The sequence below is a fragment of the Cydia amplana genome, chromosome Z (genome assembly GCF_948474715.1).
Source record: "Cydia amplana chromosome Z, ilCydAmpl1.1, whole genome shotgun sequence".
Classification (NCBI taxonomy): domain Eukaryota; kingdom Metazoa; phylum Arthropoda; class Insecta; order Lepidoptera; family Tortricidae; genus Cydia; species Cydia amplana.
The window spans coordinates 28,830,846-28,848,289 of NC_086096.1; the positions used below are offsets into that span (position 1 = coordinate 28,830,846).

The 17,444-nt window shown below is 38.9% G+C and overlaps 3 protein-coding genes across 3 annotated transcripts; 2 read left to right on the top strand and 1 right to left on the bottom strand.

Moving 5' to 3' along the window:
• The first annotated feature begins 24 nt into the window (after nt 1-24).
• Nucleotides 25-3,927, top strand: LOC134661505 (opsin-1). Its single transcript, XM_063517621.1, has 9 exons — nt 25-182; nt 1,082-1,230; nt 1,435-1,555; nt 1,660-1,777; nt 1,910-2,123; nt 2,208-2,355; nt 2,626-2,736; nt 2,984-3,150; nt 3,343-3,927. The coding sequence occupies exons 2-9, from the start codon at nt 1,103-1,105 to the stop codon at nt 3,467-3,469; spliced, it is 1,134 nt and encodes a 377-aa protein (XP_063373691.1). The 5' UTR covers nt 25-182; nt 1,082-1,102; the 3' UTR covers nt 3,470-3,927.
• Nucleotides 3,928-5,863: 1,936 nt separating this feature from the next.
• On the top strand, nt 5,864-13,020 carry LOC134660869 (cilium assembly protein DZIP1L). Its single transcript, XM_063516713.1, has 9 exons — nt 5,864-6,044; nt 6,732-6,799; nt 7,531-7,698; nt 8,009-8,752; nt 8,858-9,112; nt 9,233-9,699; nt 10,161-10,311; nt 10,599-11,536; nt 12,648-13,020. Exons 1-9 carry the CDS (start codon nt 5,930-5,932, stop codon nt 13,015-13,017), a joined length of 3,276 nt encoding a protein of 1,091 aa, XP_063372783.1. The 5' UTR covers nt 5,864-5,929; the 3' UTR covers nt 13,018-13,020.
• A 760-nt stretch (nt 13,021-13,780) lies between these two features.
• Nucleotides 13,781-17,352, bottom strand: LOC134661519 (large ribosomal subunit protein uL2). Its single transcript, XM_063517636.1, has 6 exons — nt 17,278-17,352; nt 16,975-17,124; nt 15,401-15,557; nt 14,928-15,131; nt 14,347-14,505; nt 13,781-13,939 (listed from the first exon to the last, which is right to left on the bottom strand). The coding sequence occupies exons 2-6, from the start codon at nt 17,110-17,112 to the stop codon at nt 13,824-13,826; spliced, it is 774 nt and encodes a 257-aa protein (XP_063373706.1). The 5' UTR covers nt 17,113-17,124; nt 17,278-17,352; the 3' UTR covers nt 13,781-13,823.
• Nucleotides 17,353-17,444: the final 92 nt, after the last annotated feature.

Here is a 17,444-nt window from a genome sequence, read left to right on the forward strand (position 1 = left end):
TTCCACAGGGCACTTATAAAGAGCTGGTGGCGCGGGCAGCAGCGAGTCACCTCCAACCTGCAGCCTCGACCACCCTCGACGTACGGGTTTGGTTATTCTACACTTAAGACTGGAGTAGTTCGTGCAGCGATTTTCTTCAGTATTATTGGGATAACCATCTCGTAGGACTTTCCTATTTGTAAGTAAGTATCTATTGTACTTAAGTACCTATCTATATTTAATTATTTTGTGTTTATGACAAACTTTAACGCTTTGGCATGTCTAATAAATTTAAGTTTATAGAAATACATAATGGAATGTAAAAAAAATGGAAAGAAAGTTCATATTGCTATTATTATATGTAATTAAAATAAATTTAATTTACAATTAAATACAGGGCTTTCGTATAAAGAACATAAAGGGAGGTATACAGATTTTTGGTTTTTGTTATACATATTTATTTTGCATGCGTCGATACCAATATGAATTTACTTATTAAGGCCCAGTAGGTTCGTGTTCTCTCACTCTCATTGAGCGTAAGCGTCATCGTCAGCGAGATGTACTTAATATGCGTGCACGGGACCGCGTATCTTAGGTATCATGTTTTTGAATTTTAAGTTGATGTGTGTTTTACTAATAGAAAAAAGTAAGCGCTGAGTTCCCCTGCTAATTTTTTTTGTGCTAATTTTATTTGATATTATTGTCCAGCATCATTGGCAGGGTAGCAATATAATTATGCGCGTGAGATCGAGATAGGAACAGAGGGCCACCGCGAACCAGTTCGTCCTGTTGCCTCTCTGTCGCACTTGTAAATTCGCACGTAAGTAAGTGTGACAGGGAGCCAACACGTCGAACGTGGCGGCCCTCATCGACCCGGGTCAATATACGAAATTCTTCATGCTTATTTAATAGTTACTCTATTACAACCGTCAGTGACAGAAAATTTGAACATGGCATAATAATAATTTCACAGGTTTAGATTGTTGAAGTGAAGCGCTAGTAATATAATAAACAATTGAATGAATTTTCTAATACCACACGGTTAGGTGGTGTTTAGTTAAGTGTTTTTATGAGTAATATACCTGCATGTTTTTGTCCATAGGTTTATCAGTACCATCGAACGATGGACCCGGGCCCTGGGATCGCCGCGCTCCAGGCGTGGGGCGGACAGGTGGCCGCCTACGGCGCCGCCAACCAGACGGTCGTCGACAAGGTGCTACCTGAAATGCTGCACATGGTCGACCCACACTGGTAACTTACCAACTCAGACAGACTCCCGATTACTTAACATATTGAGTTCCGGGAACCCGCCCGGCGAGTTCTCTGTTCGTAGTCGCTTTCCTCTACAAAGCGGGAAAACGCTGGGATCGTCTATGAGCGTAGCGCTACGAAAACGTGGACGGTGAATGTGTTTAAATGTATCTATTTCTCGATATCTCTTTTTTTTTCTCACAGGTACCAATTCCCTCCTATGAATCCGCTATGGCACGGTCTATTGGGCTTCACTATTGGTGTACTCGGCTTCGTTTCAATCGCGGGCAACGGAATGGTCATTTACATCTTCACGAGCACTAAAGTAATTCATTCATTTTTAGTCAGAATCTTTTACGAAATATACATATAGTTACCTAAATACCTAATTAGTTACCTACAATTAATTGCATTCTGTAATGTTTTCAGTCTCTCAAAACCCCATCAAACTTACTCGTAGTGAACTTGGCATTCTCGGATTTCCTCATGATGTGCTGCATGTCTCCGGCTATGGTAGTCAATTGCTATAACGAAACGTGGGTTTGGGGTAAGTCTCACTTTTAACGTTCTTTCGGATCATTATCACAAAGATAAGCACAACAAAAACTAGCACGTGAAACGAAATTTTTTACAATTACTAAAATACTGTGAATTAACTATTCGTTAATGCTTCGAACAGGACCTCTGGCATGTGAACTGTACGCTTGTGCGGGATCTCTATTCGGCTGCGCTTCTATTTGGACCATGACCATGATTGCTTTTGACCGATACAATGTCATCGTAAAGGGCATCGCAGCAAAGCCAATGACTAACAACGGAGCTCTGCTGCGAATTCTCGGCATCTGGGCTTTCTCTCTTGCGTGGACACTTGCGCCTTTCTTCGGCTGGAACAGGTACATTAAGAACGTCGAATACGCTGACCATTGCTCATATCATATCCATATCAGATATTAATGAGGTAAATCACAAATATTCAGGTACGTGCCTGAGGGCAACATGACCGCTTGCGGAACGGACTACTTGAACAAGGACTGGCTGAGCCGCAGCTACATCCTCATCTACTCGGTGTTCGTGTACTTCATGCCACTGCTGCTCATCATCTACTCTTACTTCTTCATCGTCCAGGTGATTAACTGATCTATAACTGCCTATTAAAAAATTGTTAAAATGATCACCATACCAAAATTTTATCTTATCGGTACAGCGGTTTCCGACGGGAACGGGGGTCTACTGTGAACTACGAAATCTGAAGCCTATTTCCAGATTTATCACTTCAATAATGCAAAGGTTTAGCCCCCCTGCATGGTACTATGCAATATCTTCCTCGCCGCCGGTATCGGTAAAAAATTCGGTATGCTACACACGGACTGTTAAACAGAAAAGCGTGTGTTTCAGGCCGTAGCTGCACACGAAAAATCCATGAGAGAGCAGGCCAAGAAGATGAACGTCGCTTCGCTCAGGTCATCTGAAAACGCCAACACCAGTGCCGAGTGCAAACTGGCAAAGGTAAATGAACTTACGCAGAAGTGTCTTTTCACGTTGTAATATGGTTAACGAGTGGTCTCATCGAATTAAGTACATCGAACTGTAATTGCGCCTTCAATTACATACTCGAGCCCGTTGGTCATCGTCGAGACGACGGCAAGAGGCCCGACGGCGTGACACAGTGCTTTGGAACCACATGCGTACGCTAAGCAAAATAAGTAGGTAGCTATACCTGGGTTAGTACCACTAAACATGATTTATTATTCAGGTCGCTCTGATGACCATCTCCCTGTGGTTCATGGCGTGGACCCCTTACCTGGTGATCAACTATGCCGGAGTGTTCGAGAACGCTAACATCAGCCCGCTGGCCACCATCTGGGGCTCTCTCTTCGCCAAGGCTAACGCTGTCTACAATCCTATTGTTTACGGTATCAGGTCAGTCTTCGGATCTGCTTATATTAAAGAAAACCTCGTCTGTACTTAATCTATATCTGCATAGGTATACTAATATAATGAATACTAATATCATTGGTTTCGTTTAGAGTATGTTATTAAGCGCTAAGTTAATGTTAGCCGTTAATTAAGGTAGCCGTTGATCCTGCAATAAATATAAGTGTTGGGTTCCAGCCACCCGAAGTACCGCGCCGAGCTGTACAAGAAGTTCCCGTCGCTGGCTTGCCAGGCCTCGCCCGTGGACAACGGCTCCGTCGCGTCGGGCGCCACCGCCGTCTCGGAGGAGAAGCCCTCGGCCTGAACGCCGAGCGCCCTCCAACACCGCACGCGCCCCATTGGACACACGATATGCCTAAGCGATGTTATTGTTTATTTTTATACGAAAATATTTACATTTGTACAAAGTTATAAACTTGAGCATAGAGCGTGTGCTGGTTGCAATATATTCAGGACAGTTCTGAATCCAATTGTATTTTTTGTACAATCGACTCCTGCATATTTTGAGTTCACGCTTTGTGTTTCTTGTTGAACGATGCACACTTTTCTTATAGGTACCATACATTTGTTTCAAATCGACCGACGACATACGAAAAAATACAAAAAAATGTGAAATGAACTGCATGTCGCTAGGCCGCCCTTTATCCATGAGACTGCTCCTTTTAGAACATAGGTAGAATGATGATAACCGACAACGACACGCTCTGTAACTTGGATCAATAAATAATTAACTATCAAGCAAAATGGTTTGTAACCACTCTACATTGACTTTTATTATCAAAACCCATAAAAAACCTAGACAGAGTGCGACTCGCGAAAACCTATTCGAAGCTAAGTTTGTCGGATCAATATAGTTTTTTTCGGCAACCTTTTAGGAGCCAAGGCAGGGCCACAGTTGACGAAGCTGACGCGGGCCGCACTTTGTTAATATTTGTGACTTTATCAGACAATATCTGGGAGACCGAGGTTTGCTCGGAAAACATATAAAATCTCAAAAATTAGCGTTTTTCCAGAGATAAGACTCGCTAGATCGATTTTTCGCCCCCGAAAACCCCCATATACCAAATTTCATCGAAATCGTTAGAGCCGTTTCCGAGATCCCCGAAATATATATATATATATATATATGACACCGTAAAATTGTGAACCCGTTCGTTTATAATCTAACGTAGGTTAGGTTAGATTATAATCTCCCTACCGTCAGTTTATAATGTAACTAGCGAGATTATAATATGACGAGTGTTTACAATTTTACGGTGACATATATATATTATATATATATATGTATATATAATATTGACGTACAGAAGTCACGTAGGAACGTTTTTAAAATGACGTAATATTATAATACCAGCATAATTAAAATTAATTCCAATCAGTAAAAATGAGTCTTCAAACTTTTTTAATTTTAAGCGGGATTTCATGGAGCAAATTACTTAAATGATATTGTAATCGTATTGTTTTAAGATAGTTTACTGCGTTTTTAACCATTATGCCCCGTAAATAACAACAAATCAAATTTAAAATGAGACTCGAGCTCCACGTGATAATAATTATTTACCCTATTTCTTTTAATACAAACTGTCTACTGGTATACTTTTTCGTATACGTACATGATTTAATTGTCAAGAGTAAGCTGTCTGACAGCTGTCATGTTATATAAAATCACGATGCGTCCGCCTTGGTTCGAGCCCAGCGGGCATCTGAATCAAGGAAGTTGCGTGCACGGGATCACTGATATCATATCATGTCTTTGAATATATTTATTTAATGTTCTATAAAAAAAAAAAGGAATCATGGAGTTCCATCAAGATTAAAATTGCGCGTTATTAGAAGCAAATTTCATATCTTTATCTTTTGTGCCAAAATTGTTACGAATATTTCAAGTCCGTTTTAGACCTATGTTCGTGATTGTTTTCTACAGGGATGTTGCGGATGCCGATTTTTTGACATCCGCGGATGCGGATTTTTAAAGACTCACATCCGCGGATGCGGATGCGGATGTCAAGATAGGTACATAAAAAACGTCAAATATTACATTTTAGTAATTTTTATTTCAAAAAACCGGCCAAGTGCGAGTCGAACTCGCGTTCCAAGGGTTCCGTACAATAAGTCCCACTCACGCTTGACTGCTAATTTCTAATAGGTTTTTTTGGCTAATTACTAAATTACCTAGCAGTCTAGCACTTCCGCCGATGCTAAGACGTTCCTGTACCGAACTGTTCCACATCCGCATCCGCATTAAATCCGCATCGATTTTATGCGGATGCGGATGTTGAAAATAATGCGGAAGTTCCGCGGTTGCGGATGTTCGCAACATCCCTGGTTTTCTATCGAACGAAAGTCAAAAACTTAGGATTCTAATCGTTGAGTTCCCTAGAAAAAGGCCTCAAGATTGCTTATACAATTCATGGCAGCCGTATGGTGATCCAAAAAAGCGCTACGAATATTTTAAAACTCCGTTTTCTGAACTCACTTCACCTTAAGTGCTAGTATTAGTGTAAGACAAAGATAGTATGATTCTCTCTGTCTATGTTTGAAATGAGACAGTCCTTTGACACACTATATTATCATTATCACTGTTCTGTCAGAAAGTTCCCGTTGTTTGCCGCTGCAGTTGCAAGCGTTGCTAGGCAACGTGGACGTCAACATTGCGTATAGTCAACAATCAGTATCTACGTCCTACCAAGGATACGAAATGTAATTATTATTTAAGTGCAACATTTATCAATGTAATTGTAAGTTAAGGAAAAATCTAACAAAAATGGCGTGTAAAACTTCTTACGAACTACATCATAACTTCCCTAGATTAGCGGAGGAGACAGGATTTGCCTTTAATACACATAGACCGCGGATTCACATAGACTGGAATAAGATTAGTAAGTACCATGGTTTTTAGGGTTCCGTATCTCAAAAGGAAAAAATGGGAACCCTTATAGGATCACTTTTTTGTCCGTCTGTCTGTCAAGACCAAAGAATATGATACTCACTGTCGAGACACTCAAGACCCTAGCTTTTACTCGGGAACGCGTGGAGGTATCGTGTTGAAATTAAACCCATAAACTCAGGTCGATATACAGTCCCTCGGAGCTGTGAAAAAATCAAACTTCTATGTTAAAATAAAGATACGGCTGTTATAATCGGCCGGCGTATAATCTGCTGTCCGCTCGCTGTAGATCAGTATTTTTTCTATTGCTTCAAAAATCCATCTAAAAGAACAACAAGGATTTGCACTCCTCACAGTTAACTGCAAAATAGCGAATGACTAACGCAGCCACGGGTGTTTTAAAGAAATAAATTTCTAACCGTGTGGCTTAGGGTGGTATACCTGTACAATTTCTTTGTCCAATGTGCGCATTGCTTCTCACTCTCTCACTAAACAAAATGTGAGACCCAAATACACATTGGACCAAGATATTGGACAGATGAAATAACATCCTTAGTTATTTAGAAAATATGGAATACGCCTCCGCAAACACAAAACAAAGTCTTGAAGGTTTTAACCTGCAAGAACAACAAGAAAAAAAAGAAAATAAATTGTATGTTAATGCCATTCTCCATTACAGGACTAATCGATATTGACAGTTTAACAAGAGACCGGAAATTCACCCTGTTAGAACAGCATGTGAACGACGTAAGCAACCATTTTATACATATGTATGTATTTATTTAAATGTACCCAGTTAATAATAATTAAGTAGGTAAGTAAGTCTAACTAAGTAATATCATGGTGAAATCTTGTGATGTGCCTCTGTGATAAAGACCTATCGACTTTCTGTGATAGTATGTTATTTATGTAATGTACCAATATTTTTCCTTTATACTGTACTAATTGTACTTTTTGTCTTATAAATTATAATACAATTCCCATACACATAAAATTTCGTAACGCGCAAGTTTTAAGGCCTGTGCACACCGGCTTGCGTGTGCGTGACGTGCACGTGCGCTAAAATGTTGGAGCCGCACACGCACACGTCACGCAAGCGGTGTGCCGTCTCTCATAAGAGTCATAAGGATCTGTATACTACAACGCCGCACGCGCACGTGCACGTCACGCACACGCAGCCGGTGTGCACAGGCCTATCCCCTTGGATTATGGACAGTTCGGCTGTATGTGGCCGATCGTCTACAGTAGACAATAAATCTGATCTGTAAAATATGCGTAGTGATTAGGTACGGTTCTGTGGTTACTACGGCGATTAGGTGCATTTGACGAAGTCAATGTCAGGTGGGGAGTCCTTTTTATTCACGGCGTTGGCAAATGCGATTGACCTGGTGCATTACCTATGCACCTGTTTCTGACTTTTAGGCGATTCACCTATAATCTGGCTGTGCGTTACAAAAGAAGTGTTTTGTTGATTGTAGATTTTGGACTGCGTGTTGGAGTCAGAATTTGACGTCCGAATACTTGACGAAGGTGTGGTGAAACTGTTCCGATTGGCTCAGCTCGCCGTGGAGTATCAGCAGTTCTGCCGGCACTATCTCGACCGCAGCGTGTTTGTGCTGCGACAGGAAATAGATACGCTTGCACAGGTTGTAAAACACTTAAGTTTAAACGAAGAATGAGCGCGGAAGTCAGTCCGGCTCACACGGTAATAGCTTTTAGCACTGTACACTCTGTACTCTAGCTTACGCCGTTACACAGATAGCCTTTGCAATCTCGGGACTGTTACTGCTACTCGTATATGGTCTAGTTTTATAACACATCTTATTTAACATAAAATTTAACCGACTCTATTGCGATTATTACAAATATCTTAGAGATGAGGGAGGGAGGGATGATATTCTTAGACTTGACAATGAATCTTTGGTAATACTAATAAGTCCCTTACTGTTTTTTTAGGAACTGGCTAACGCGAAAAAGGATTTACAAGAAAAAGAAGACGAACTTAGAAAATCACGAAGAAAAGGAAAACCTCACTACAAACCCCTTCTTCCTTATGGGAACGATAATATTGCGGCAATGATATTAAAAACTCTCACAAATAAAGCAGACATCTTCCCGACTGCGAGCGGCGAAGTCCCACAGTACAACAAATGCCACTTTTGTGATAAAGTTTTTTTGAACCCACTTTACCTTAAAAGTCATATTTCTAGGAGACATGCGAACCTTTTAGATGAAATTCCAGAAAGAGACATGAAGGAAACTAAACCCACGGAAGTAAATAAAGTTGGCAATGAAAATAATAAGCTCAATGAAGAGATAAATCAACTAAAAATGAAAATAAAAGAAATGGAAATTTTAATCACTAATAATAATAATAAAGTTTTGATAGACAGCGAAGTGATAAAAGACAATGAGCGCGTTGAGAGTGATAAATCTAAAGAAATGAGAGATGTCGGGGTTTACGCTAATAACGATGACGTGTTTAAAAAACTCGAAGAATGGAAAAAGACAGAACAAGCGAATCACACTAAAGAAATCGATATGTTACGTAATCAAATATTCGAAACATTAAATAGTTTTAAAGTGAAGGAAATTGAAAAACCTAATGAAAGTGACAAATCCATAATCGAACAACTACATAAGACAATAAAAGACCAGGGCGCAGAAATACTATCATTGCAGCAGGCACTTACTAAAACAGTAAATATAGCCAGCGATTAATTTTTTACCTACGCTTGAGTGAACTCGGAAGTGCTTCTTTACTGCCGAAAGGGAGGTTATTTATTCGTTTCTTTGTATTTACAGAAAATGAAAAGTGACAATGATGACATTGAACGTAAAAAAGATATTGAGGGACAAATGTTACACTGGGTGCGGCGGGACGAAGCTCAATCAAAGCAGTACGAAATGCTGGTTCAAAAACTAAACGAAGTAGCAAAGGAAGCACGGGAATCACGAGCAGCGGCCGAGGCGGAGCGCCAGCGAGCAGGACAACTGGAGGCTCTGCTGAAGGAACGCCTGCGTCACACGCACGCCAGCGGCTCCTCAGACGGCGGTTCGGTAACTATTCAATGTCTTATTCTGTTACGAACTTTGTGCTGTTTGAATTCCGGTGGTGTTAATGCTTCCATCGTACATTTTCTTAGTGATCTTACTGATACCATTAAATTCGGGCTACAGGTTTCCAATAGACAGGAGGAATGTGATGATACTGATCCAATAGACGAACCAAAAATTATTAAGACACCAAACCCGGCCGTGAAGCATAATACCTTAGAGCAGCTACATCGTAAAGCTCAGGAACTACTGAACATGGATTCGAGCAGTACATCTGATGCTTCTAGTTCAGAAAGGTTTTTCAATAATCAGACAATAAAGACAACTACAAAGACAGTAAGCGAAAAGTCTGCATCAAAAGGACGCGTGAAGAAGTACTTAAAGCAGCACGAGGATAACACGCAGTCAAAGAAAATTAATACAGAAACGAAAGGAATTGCTATTAACAAAACCAATGACAAGACAACAGTTGCCCAGAAACAAAAAAAGACAAAGAAAGATTCAGTACAATCCCATCAGAAGGAACAATTAAAACCATCCCCTCATTTGATTATGAAGCAACAAAACGGGCCTATACTTCCACCAGGAAGGTAAGGATCAGCAAAATTCGTTCGAAACATAACATAATTTTATTACGAGGCAAGTGGACGACCGCGTGAGCGTGAGGAAAATGGGGACTACGATTGGATGGTTAAGCGGTCGTCCACTATTTTAATAACTCCTAATTACCCAACTGCGTCAGGAGGGTAATGTTTTTGTAGTGTATGTAGGTATGTATGTACATTTCTTTGGCACGCCCTACAACCCAAACGGCTGGACGGTTTTTCGACATACGAGGTGTCGTTGAATGCACCAGAATTGTGGTAGTGATATCAGGCTATCTAAATTTGGAAAATGGCGCCCGCAAATGAAAAAAAAGGGTGGGGGCTTTTTTTCTTACCATAACAATCATAACATTATGGATATCAAATGAAATCTAGTGAAAAGACCATTACAAAAATATATGTAGCAGTCGGGTTTTTTGTTTTTATAATTAATTTACTTGTTATAGCCCTCTAAAAGTGGTTCGAGCAAAAATTACAGAAGAAGTTAACAGTAGACTTGTGCAAGCCGGCGTGGACCCACTCAAGAGTAGACTAAACCAGAATCTTTTTCATAAACAGAAAGCACAACTACAACAGCAATTAGAAATAAAAACGAAGGTAAATATGAATTCAGACTTAGGTGTAATTTTATTTACAATATTATATTTTTATTTTATATACGGTGTGAAATAATTTATTTTAAATATGTACAGTCAAATACCCTATTGCTTTTAATGTAAAAATGTTCTGAACGAATTATTCAATAAAAAGTTTAGGCATGTTATAATCCGGAAGTTAGTAGGTACTATTTTTTGTATTACCTATTGTATAATTATTATGTAGGATTTTGCTTTACTAAGTACCGTGCTTGTTAAGTTTTGGTATACCTTATCTACATTTTTCAGAAATATCCTGCTTACGAACAAGTAAGATACACCATTATGGCATATTTGGATTCAGATGCTTCTAGTAAAAAGGGAGATGTTATTTTAGAAAACAATATGACGGCTACTAATGCTCTGACTAAAGCATTTAGTCTTAGTTCTATGATATCAAATGTTAAAACCAAGGCTTTAGCTTTAGTTAAAAACAAAGAGGTAAAAACCAAGAGTAAACACAAAAGCTTTGCCAAAAAAGCCCTGAGGTTGCTAAAGACTCCGCCTGAATCCCCAGTAGTTTCAAACGTTCGTCACTCGAGCCCATCGGTTTCTGATGAAGACGAGATTTTCGACAGGAGACTCGACTACAAGACGACAACTGAAGATACAAATGTGAAGCCTCGTCTAATCAAAAGAAAAACGAAATTGCAAAGTCAAAGTCACTTAGAAAGTGATTCAGATGACACTCCACCTAATATTACTAATCCATCTATACCCCAGAGGCCAGCAAGGTCTATAGACAACTTGATAAGGTCTCCGGCACGAAGGCCCTCATCAGCGACTGCAGACTATAGTAATACTATTCTTAAATACAGTAGCCGTAGTAACGACGATCATCTGATTCGTACTCAATCAGCGACAGACATTTTGGAATTAAGAGCTGAAGATAGAGAAATCAATAAAAAAGAGCAGAAAACTTCAAGTAATTATGATATTCAAGAGCTTTTGGAGATTAACAGAGTACCTAAAACTGAAAGTAATCGTAGCCCTAAACAAACCAAGAGCGTTCTGAAAAATGCATCGTCGACATCGTCACTCAATAAGAAGAAAGTGATATTCGATATGGATGCTATACAAATGAAATCAGTTAGCGCGTCTCCTTCACAAAGCCTAACTGAAAAAAGCGACGATAAATACGAACTGGGGTTGATCAACATCGGAGATGATGAATGGGATATATCTAGGTAAGTTGTAAGTTTAATGGTAAAAAAAAAACAATGATTAACCTTTCTTATGTGTGTAATGTGTAGCTATGTATTGGTTCAAAATCGTGGGTTCAACCCTCGATTTTTCTGTACGAGTATAGAGCGGAAACAAACGTTCTCGAGAAAAATGCAAAAATATTACTAAAAATTAAATCAGGATCCTTATCATACACAGGCCAGAGGTTAATTAATTTATTGTGTACCTATTGTATAGGACGTTATTGTGACGTAGCGATGTCAATGACACGGTGATAAACACAATAATCGCTAAATAAAAAGCAAACTATGTGTCTGCTTTCACTTTCATAGTGGCCGAAAATCGAATTTTGTTTAACCCTTTGAACTCACGCCTGTCGGCCCTATCGTGCGCGGCGCGTTACCGTGAGTCTTGTCGGAAAGCACGAAGGTTGACGTCTTTATTGGTCAAAGGATTAAAAGTCACACGACCCTGCCGCCAAAAAGCCGCTCCCATACAATCGGAGTTATGCTCTCATTTTAACATGACATGATTAAATTACATGAAATACAAATTTTCTTTGCTAAAAAATGTTACATAAAGAAAATAGAGCGAGTAGAAGTTGTGTATAAAGGTAAAACTAGCTCTAATTTATTTGTATTACAATTTCTAGCAACGAAAACTAGTACCAAACATATATGTTACTGGAATGTTCATATCTAATTTTATTTCAGAATGTCGTTTTGAGATCGTAATTTCGATTTTATGGCGGCAGGTTCGTGTCTTAGGCGGTTATCACACTGCTCCGCAGTTAGAAGCGGCGTCTGGTGCTGCGGTTTTTAAATTTATATGCAAAAACCGCATGGTAGGTACCTATAACACATTGGCTCAGCCAGTTCAGTCATGGCTCAGCCTCTCCGTGCGTATCGCACGATGGTTCGCGCTTTCGGACAGAGATGCCGTCGTCGCCACACGCGAAATCGTCGCCCCGCGCTTCGACACTAAATGCGGCGGCAGTGTGATAACCGCCTTAATTACCAGAAATAATTTATTTTACCCTGATTTTTATGTTATTGTACATCACTTTGTACATACAACACAATTACATGTGTACTAATTATAATTACATTACAGCATCGAAAATGAACCCATAAAGAGTGATACCAAGATACGCGTGAATGTCGGACAAAGTCCAAAGATAGCTGAACTAAAGCAAACTATAGAAGCTCAGTTAGCACGTCGCAGTGAGACACCTTCCACCGCACTTTTTGGAGGAGTTGACGTGTTAAGAGGGCCTGTGACAAAGTCTTCCAACGTTGGCGGGAGCAACACGAGCCTCGGCAGCTCAATCTTGGACGAGTCGGACAGTGCCAAAGTATTGGGCCAAAAAAATATAAGCATAGTCAAACCAAAACACAACGCTGAAAAAGATGACAGTGAATTGGATATTTCTGATTTTAGCGTTGATGGAGTAACTAAAAAGAATGAAAAAGATTCTTTTTAGAATATTTTTAGGGTTTCGTAGTCACCTTATAGTTTCGCCATGGCCGTCTGTCCGTCCGCGGCTTTGCTCCGGGATCGCAAGTACCTATTATATTGTAACTATTAGGGTTGGTATAGACTTCAAACAAATAAAAGGGATATTATTGTATTATATCCTTTTTGAAGTCTGGGGTGACAGCATTCGTTCCTAGACAGACAGGAGCTAAATGTGACCGTAATCTACTATTTCTAATAAATAATTTGTTTTTTTTTAACATAAAACCATATTTTATTTCTCCTCAAGTCCTCACCCTAGTATTTGTGCTACGATCACAGCTCAGCACAGCATAATATATGTCATTGTTTGGTACAACTACTTAGGAATAAAAATATTAGGTACCTACACTAAGTTACTTTTTAGGATGCTTATGCTTATATGCTAAACGCGATGTACACATTACACACCTAGTAACTTAAATTTAAGAGCGCAAATTTTTCATCGATATTTTTGAATTGTGGACCTAAAGTACCTTTTTAATGTCCATAAACTAATCGGAGTGGCGCGGTTATGAATCTTAACAAAATATCTGTTTTCGGATTCACGCCGATAGCGCAGCGTCGGCACGAAAATTTTGGCGGCAGCGGCGGCGCGCCGCGCCGCTCATATCTAATTAGTAGTCGGCAATGTAAAGTAAATTGCATGTAAGTTCTTGCTAGCCTAAGCATCGCATTATAATATTTGAAGGTTGATACAACTGAGTTGGCTACAAAATAATAAGTCATAATGTGATTTTCTGTTTATTTTCAAAGTGTTCTTTGCCTGCCCGCTTACGTCTCCTTCTTTGTGTCTGTCTTGCCACCACGGATCCTGCCGGTTCTGCGGGCGGCGATGAGACCGACCTTGCGACCAGCCGATGTACCTCTCTTGACCGTCGATGCCTTACCTGGAAATTAAGTTATTGTAATGAAGCTTCCACAAGCTAATTTTTTTTTTACTAAATAATATAAATCATTCATTGAAGTAAATGGTCCTACTAGATATAAGTATCTATCACAATCACATAAATAGATTACAGCACACAGCATTTGATTTCATTCATACATATGATTAAAAAGATTGTGATGAGATAGATGACCACACTATTGACATAGCTGGTATGTATGCTAGCTGGTAGCATTAGTATGAAAAAACAATATTTAGGCCATGTGCATAACTTCAACTTTTTGTTAAATTAATAGTATGGATTATTATTATAAAAAAAATCTAAAGAAACAAAAGAAACGAAAGAAATGATTGAAAGATCAGTCTAAACTAAGCAGTAATAATTAATATTAGGATTAAGATACTCACCAATATGTTGATGGTTACCACCACCGTGAGGATGCTCCACAGGGTTCATGGCAACACCACGCACGTACGGCCAGCAGTTACGCTTCACCTTGTACTTGTGGTAGGCGCGACCAGCCTTCAGAATGGGCTTGTCAATACGACCGCCGCCGGCGACGATACCTTGAAAACAATTACATTATTTGGAACATATCTTTAAATACTAACATTGTTTTAACATGTTTAAAACTTCTTCAGAAAGAGCCTCTGTGTAATCATTAACATATTCAGAGTAGGTAAGTGAAAGTCATCATGTACAATAAAGTGAACTTACAGAAACCATATCCTTTTAATTTTCTTTTATCTTGTGTAGGAGGTTGCACTTCATCAAAATGATGTGATGTGATAACAATAAGCATTGGTAAACACCTTTATAAAATTCAATAACAAAGTTTTGGCTGTACTTAATTAAATTTTAAGAAAACCAAAGTTCATATTACATCCATTTAAGCAGACAAATATAAACTTTTTGTTCACAACCATGTCAATAAGCCTTAATCCTACAATGTATTTAAAAATACATTATTAACAGGAGTAGCACTCACCAACCATGCCTCTGTTGCTAGAGGGCAAAACTTTCTTGGCTCCAGAGGGCAGCTTGACCCTGGTCCGCTTGGCATCAGGATTGTGTCCGATGACTGTGGCAAAGTTGCCTGAGGCACGAGCCAGCCGGCCTCGGTCACCCATCTTCTCCTCCAAGTTGCAGACAATGGTACCCTCAGGCATAGCTCCAACGGGCATCACATTTCCTGAGGAATACAAATAAATTCATTAAAATTAAAATTTTAGTGCACATTCCTATGATTTGTATACTTTTAACTTCAGAAAGAGCCTCTTGTGTCGTCATAGACATATTCAGAGTAGGTAAGTTAAAGTCATCATATTGTTGTTGCTCCATGTAGTGTTATTGAACTAACTAGTCCAATTGCATTTCATTTGAAGATGCCAAATGCTAAACTGAATCAACCCTACTTTTTGGCATAGCTGTAGTCAGGAAAAGTAAGACAATGAAACTTACCAACTTCAAGGGTAGCCTTCTTTCCACAGTAAACAAACTGGCCAGTGTACAGGCCCTCGGGAGCGATGAACAGCTCCTTGCGGGTCTTGAACTTGTAGGGGTCACGGAAGTGAACCACGGCCAGGGGAGCACCACGACCAGGGTCATGGATGATGTCCTATTGAACAAATTCAAATGAATTGTTATTAAATTGATTTATTTTATTTATCTAACAGCAATAGTTTATGGTCACAAAGTTATAAATTGCGACGTGCTTGAATTGATTTTCTAAAACAGAAATTAAAGCCTGATAACAACACATAGTGGACTTTACAAGTGCAGAGACATTAAACTAACATACAACGGATTGAAATAGAAATCTATGTGGTCATCTACTAAATTAGCTTTGAAAGTCATTATGATGAAAGTGGATGACATGCTCGAAATAGTTTTCATACAAACATTCATTTACCTCTCTGGGTGTTTTAACATTATTGAAAATGTTTTGACACAATTTGTTGTATATCAACCACACCTACGTTTGGTTTTGTTCGAATTATTTATTATTAAGAGTTGGGAGCAATGAAACCAGTTTTTTGCACCAATTTTTAAAATAATCAATATATCGAGAAAAGTCCAACGTAGCCGGCATAGCTATGGTTAACGAAACATCAAATTATGTAAAAATTATTCAAATATCTATTTGAAAAGTAACAAAAAGGGTTAAACATGTGCTTCAGAGAGTAGCACTATTATTGGCATGTACTTCAAGTAAGTATGTAGTAAATTTGTCAGTTAGATCAACAACAGCAGTATAAAAATTAATTCGCATTTGCTGCACCAAAAATAAAATTAAGCTTATAACTAAAACAAATCTCTGGTGATTCAACCTTTATAAAGTTTGATTTGGCCCTATGCCTTAATGTCTATGAAGCCCTAGCAAAGGCCTGATTGAGCATTTTGCAAAGCCCTTGCATATCCACACCACACTTAGGGTCAGTTGCACCAAACCTACTCTCATTCATCAATCATCACACTCATATCAGATTGTAACAATATTTCATAGTTCACTGCTGATTGCATTGCACCGTTGATCAGTCCCATCTGTATAGATTAGTTGGTGCAGCTGGCCCTTTGGTAATAAAAGCTTCACATCTATAATACAACATTAAGCTCAAACGTTTAAATTCCATATTACTGAGCTGTCTAAAACAAGATCCCAATAATATACCATAATCTAGAAGAATATAGACCATAATTTGTAGTGATTAGGTTTAATATAATAGATACATCATTTAATTTATTTCGGTAATTATACAACAAGGACAATGTTCTATAAATGAATTGGTAAGTCAAATCTTCTAAACTTCTATACTACGGTTGATTTGAGAGGTTAGATGGCTATACATGAGGTTTGATCTATTTAGTGAGGTTATGTCCTGCAGTTATCATGAAATTTGTGCCAAATCGAAGCCATCGTACACGTAAATGTTACACGAGTTCAGCATGGTGTATCGGTAGAAGCCTCAGGTGGCTATAAAGATATTTTATATGCCGCTGACGTATGACAACAGTAAGTATAAAAACATTCTTACCTTTACTACTCCCTTAATGTAACCATGTCGTTCAGCGTAATCCAAGGAACGGAGTTTAGGCGCTCCTTTCCTCTTCTTGGTGTGAGAAACGAAGACCGAACCGGCACCTTTACGCTGAGCACGAATCACACGACCCATGATTAATGTCGCCTAAAATGTAAATTCAACTTTTAACAAACAAAATAAGGACACAAAGCAAAAGACACGATTTAAAACATTGATAATATGCTGTTTCCGAGAAAAAAAGAATTATATTCGATTTGATATTTAAAGATTATTTTACAAGAACTCCGGACAACATACCTCAGTTCGAGGGTCAGTTTTGAAAGAAAAAGAATGCTACAGACTAATAACAAAATGGCCGTGCACAGATAAGGTGTTGTTTCTTATGTTGGCTATTCTGATAGAATTTTTATACTTGGTCAACCAGATCTTGACAGTAGAAAAAGGCGGCAAATTTGAAAAATGTA

Bases quoted from the DNA above. Each gene is read 5' to 3' on its own strand.
- LOC134661505 (XM_063517621.1), top strand. From the start codon at position 1,103: ATGGACCCGGGCCCTGGGATCGCCGCGCTCCAGGCGTGGGGCGGACAG. The intron at 1,778-1,909 runs GTAAGTCTCACT...TGCTTCGAACAG, and splicing joins TAACGAAACGTGGGTTTGGG to GACCTCTGGCATGTGAACTG. The intron at 2,737-2,983 runs GTAAATGAACTT...TTTATTATTCAG, and splicing joins CCGAGTGCAAACTGGCAAAG to GTCGCTCTGATGACCATCTC.
- LOC134660869 (XM_063516713.1), top strand. From the start codon at position 5,930: ATGGCGTGTAAAACTTCTTACGAACTACATCATAACTTCCCTAGATTA. The intron at 6,045-6,731 runs GTAAGTACCATG...TCTCCATTACAG, and splicing joins CATAGACTGGAATAAGATTA to GACTAATCGATATTGACAGT. The intron at 9,113-9,232 runs GTAACTATTCAA...TTCGGGCTACAG, and splicing joins GCTCCTCAGACGGCGGTTCG to GTTTCCAATAGACAGGAGGA.
- LOC134661519 (XM_063517636.1), bottom strand. From the start codon at position 17,112: ATGGGTCGTGTGATTCGTGCTCAGCGTAAAGGTGCCGGTTCGGTCTTC. The intron at 15,132-15,400 runs GTAAGTTTCATT...TGTATTCCTCAG, and splicing joins GAAGGCTACCCTTGAAGTTG to GAAATGTGATGCCCGTTGGA. The intron at 14,506-14,927 runs GTGAGTGCTACT...ATTGTTTTCAAG, and splicing joins TAGCAACAGAGGCATGGTTG to GTATCGTCGCCGGCGGCGGT.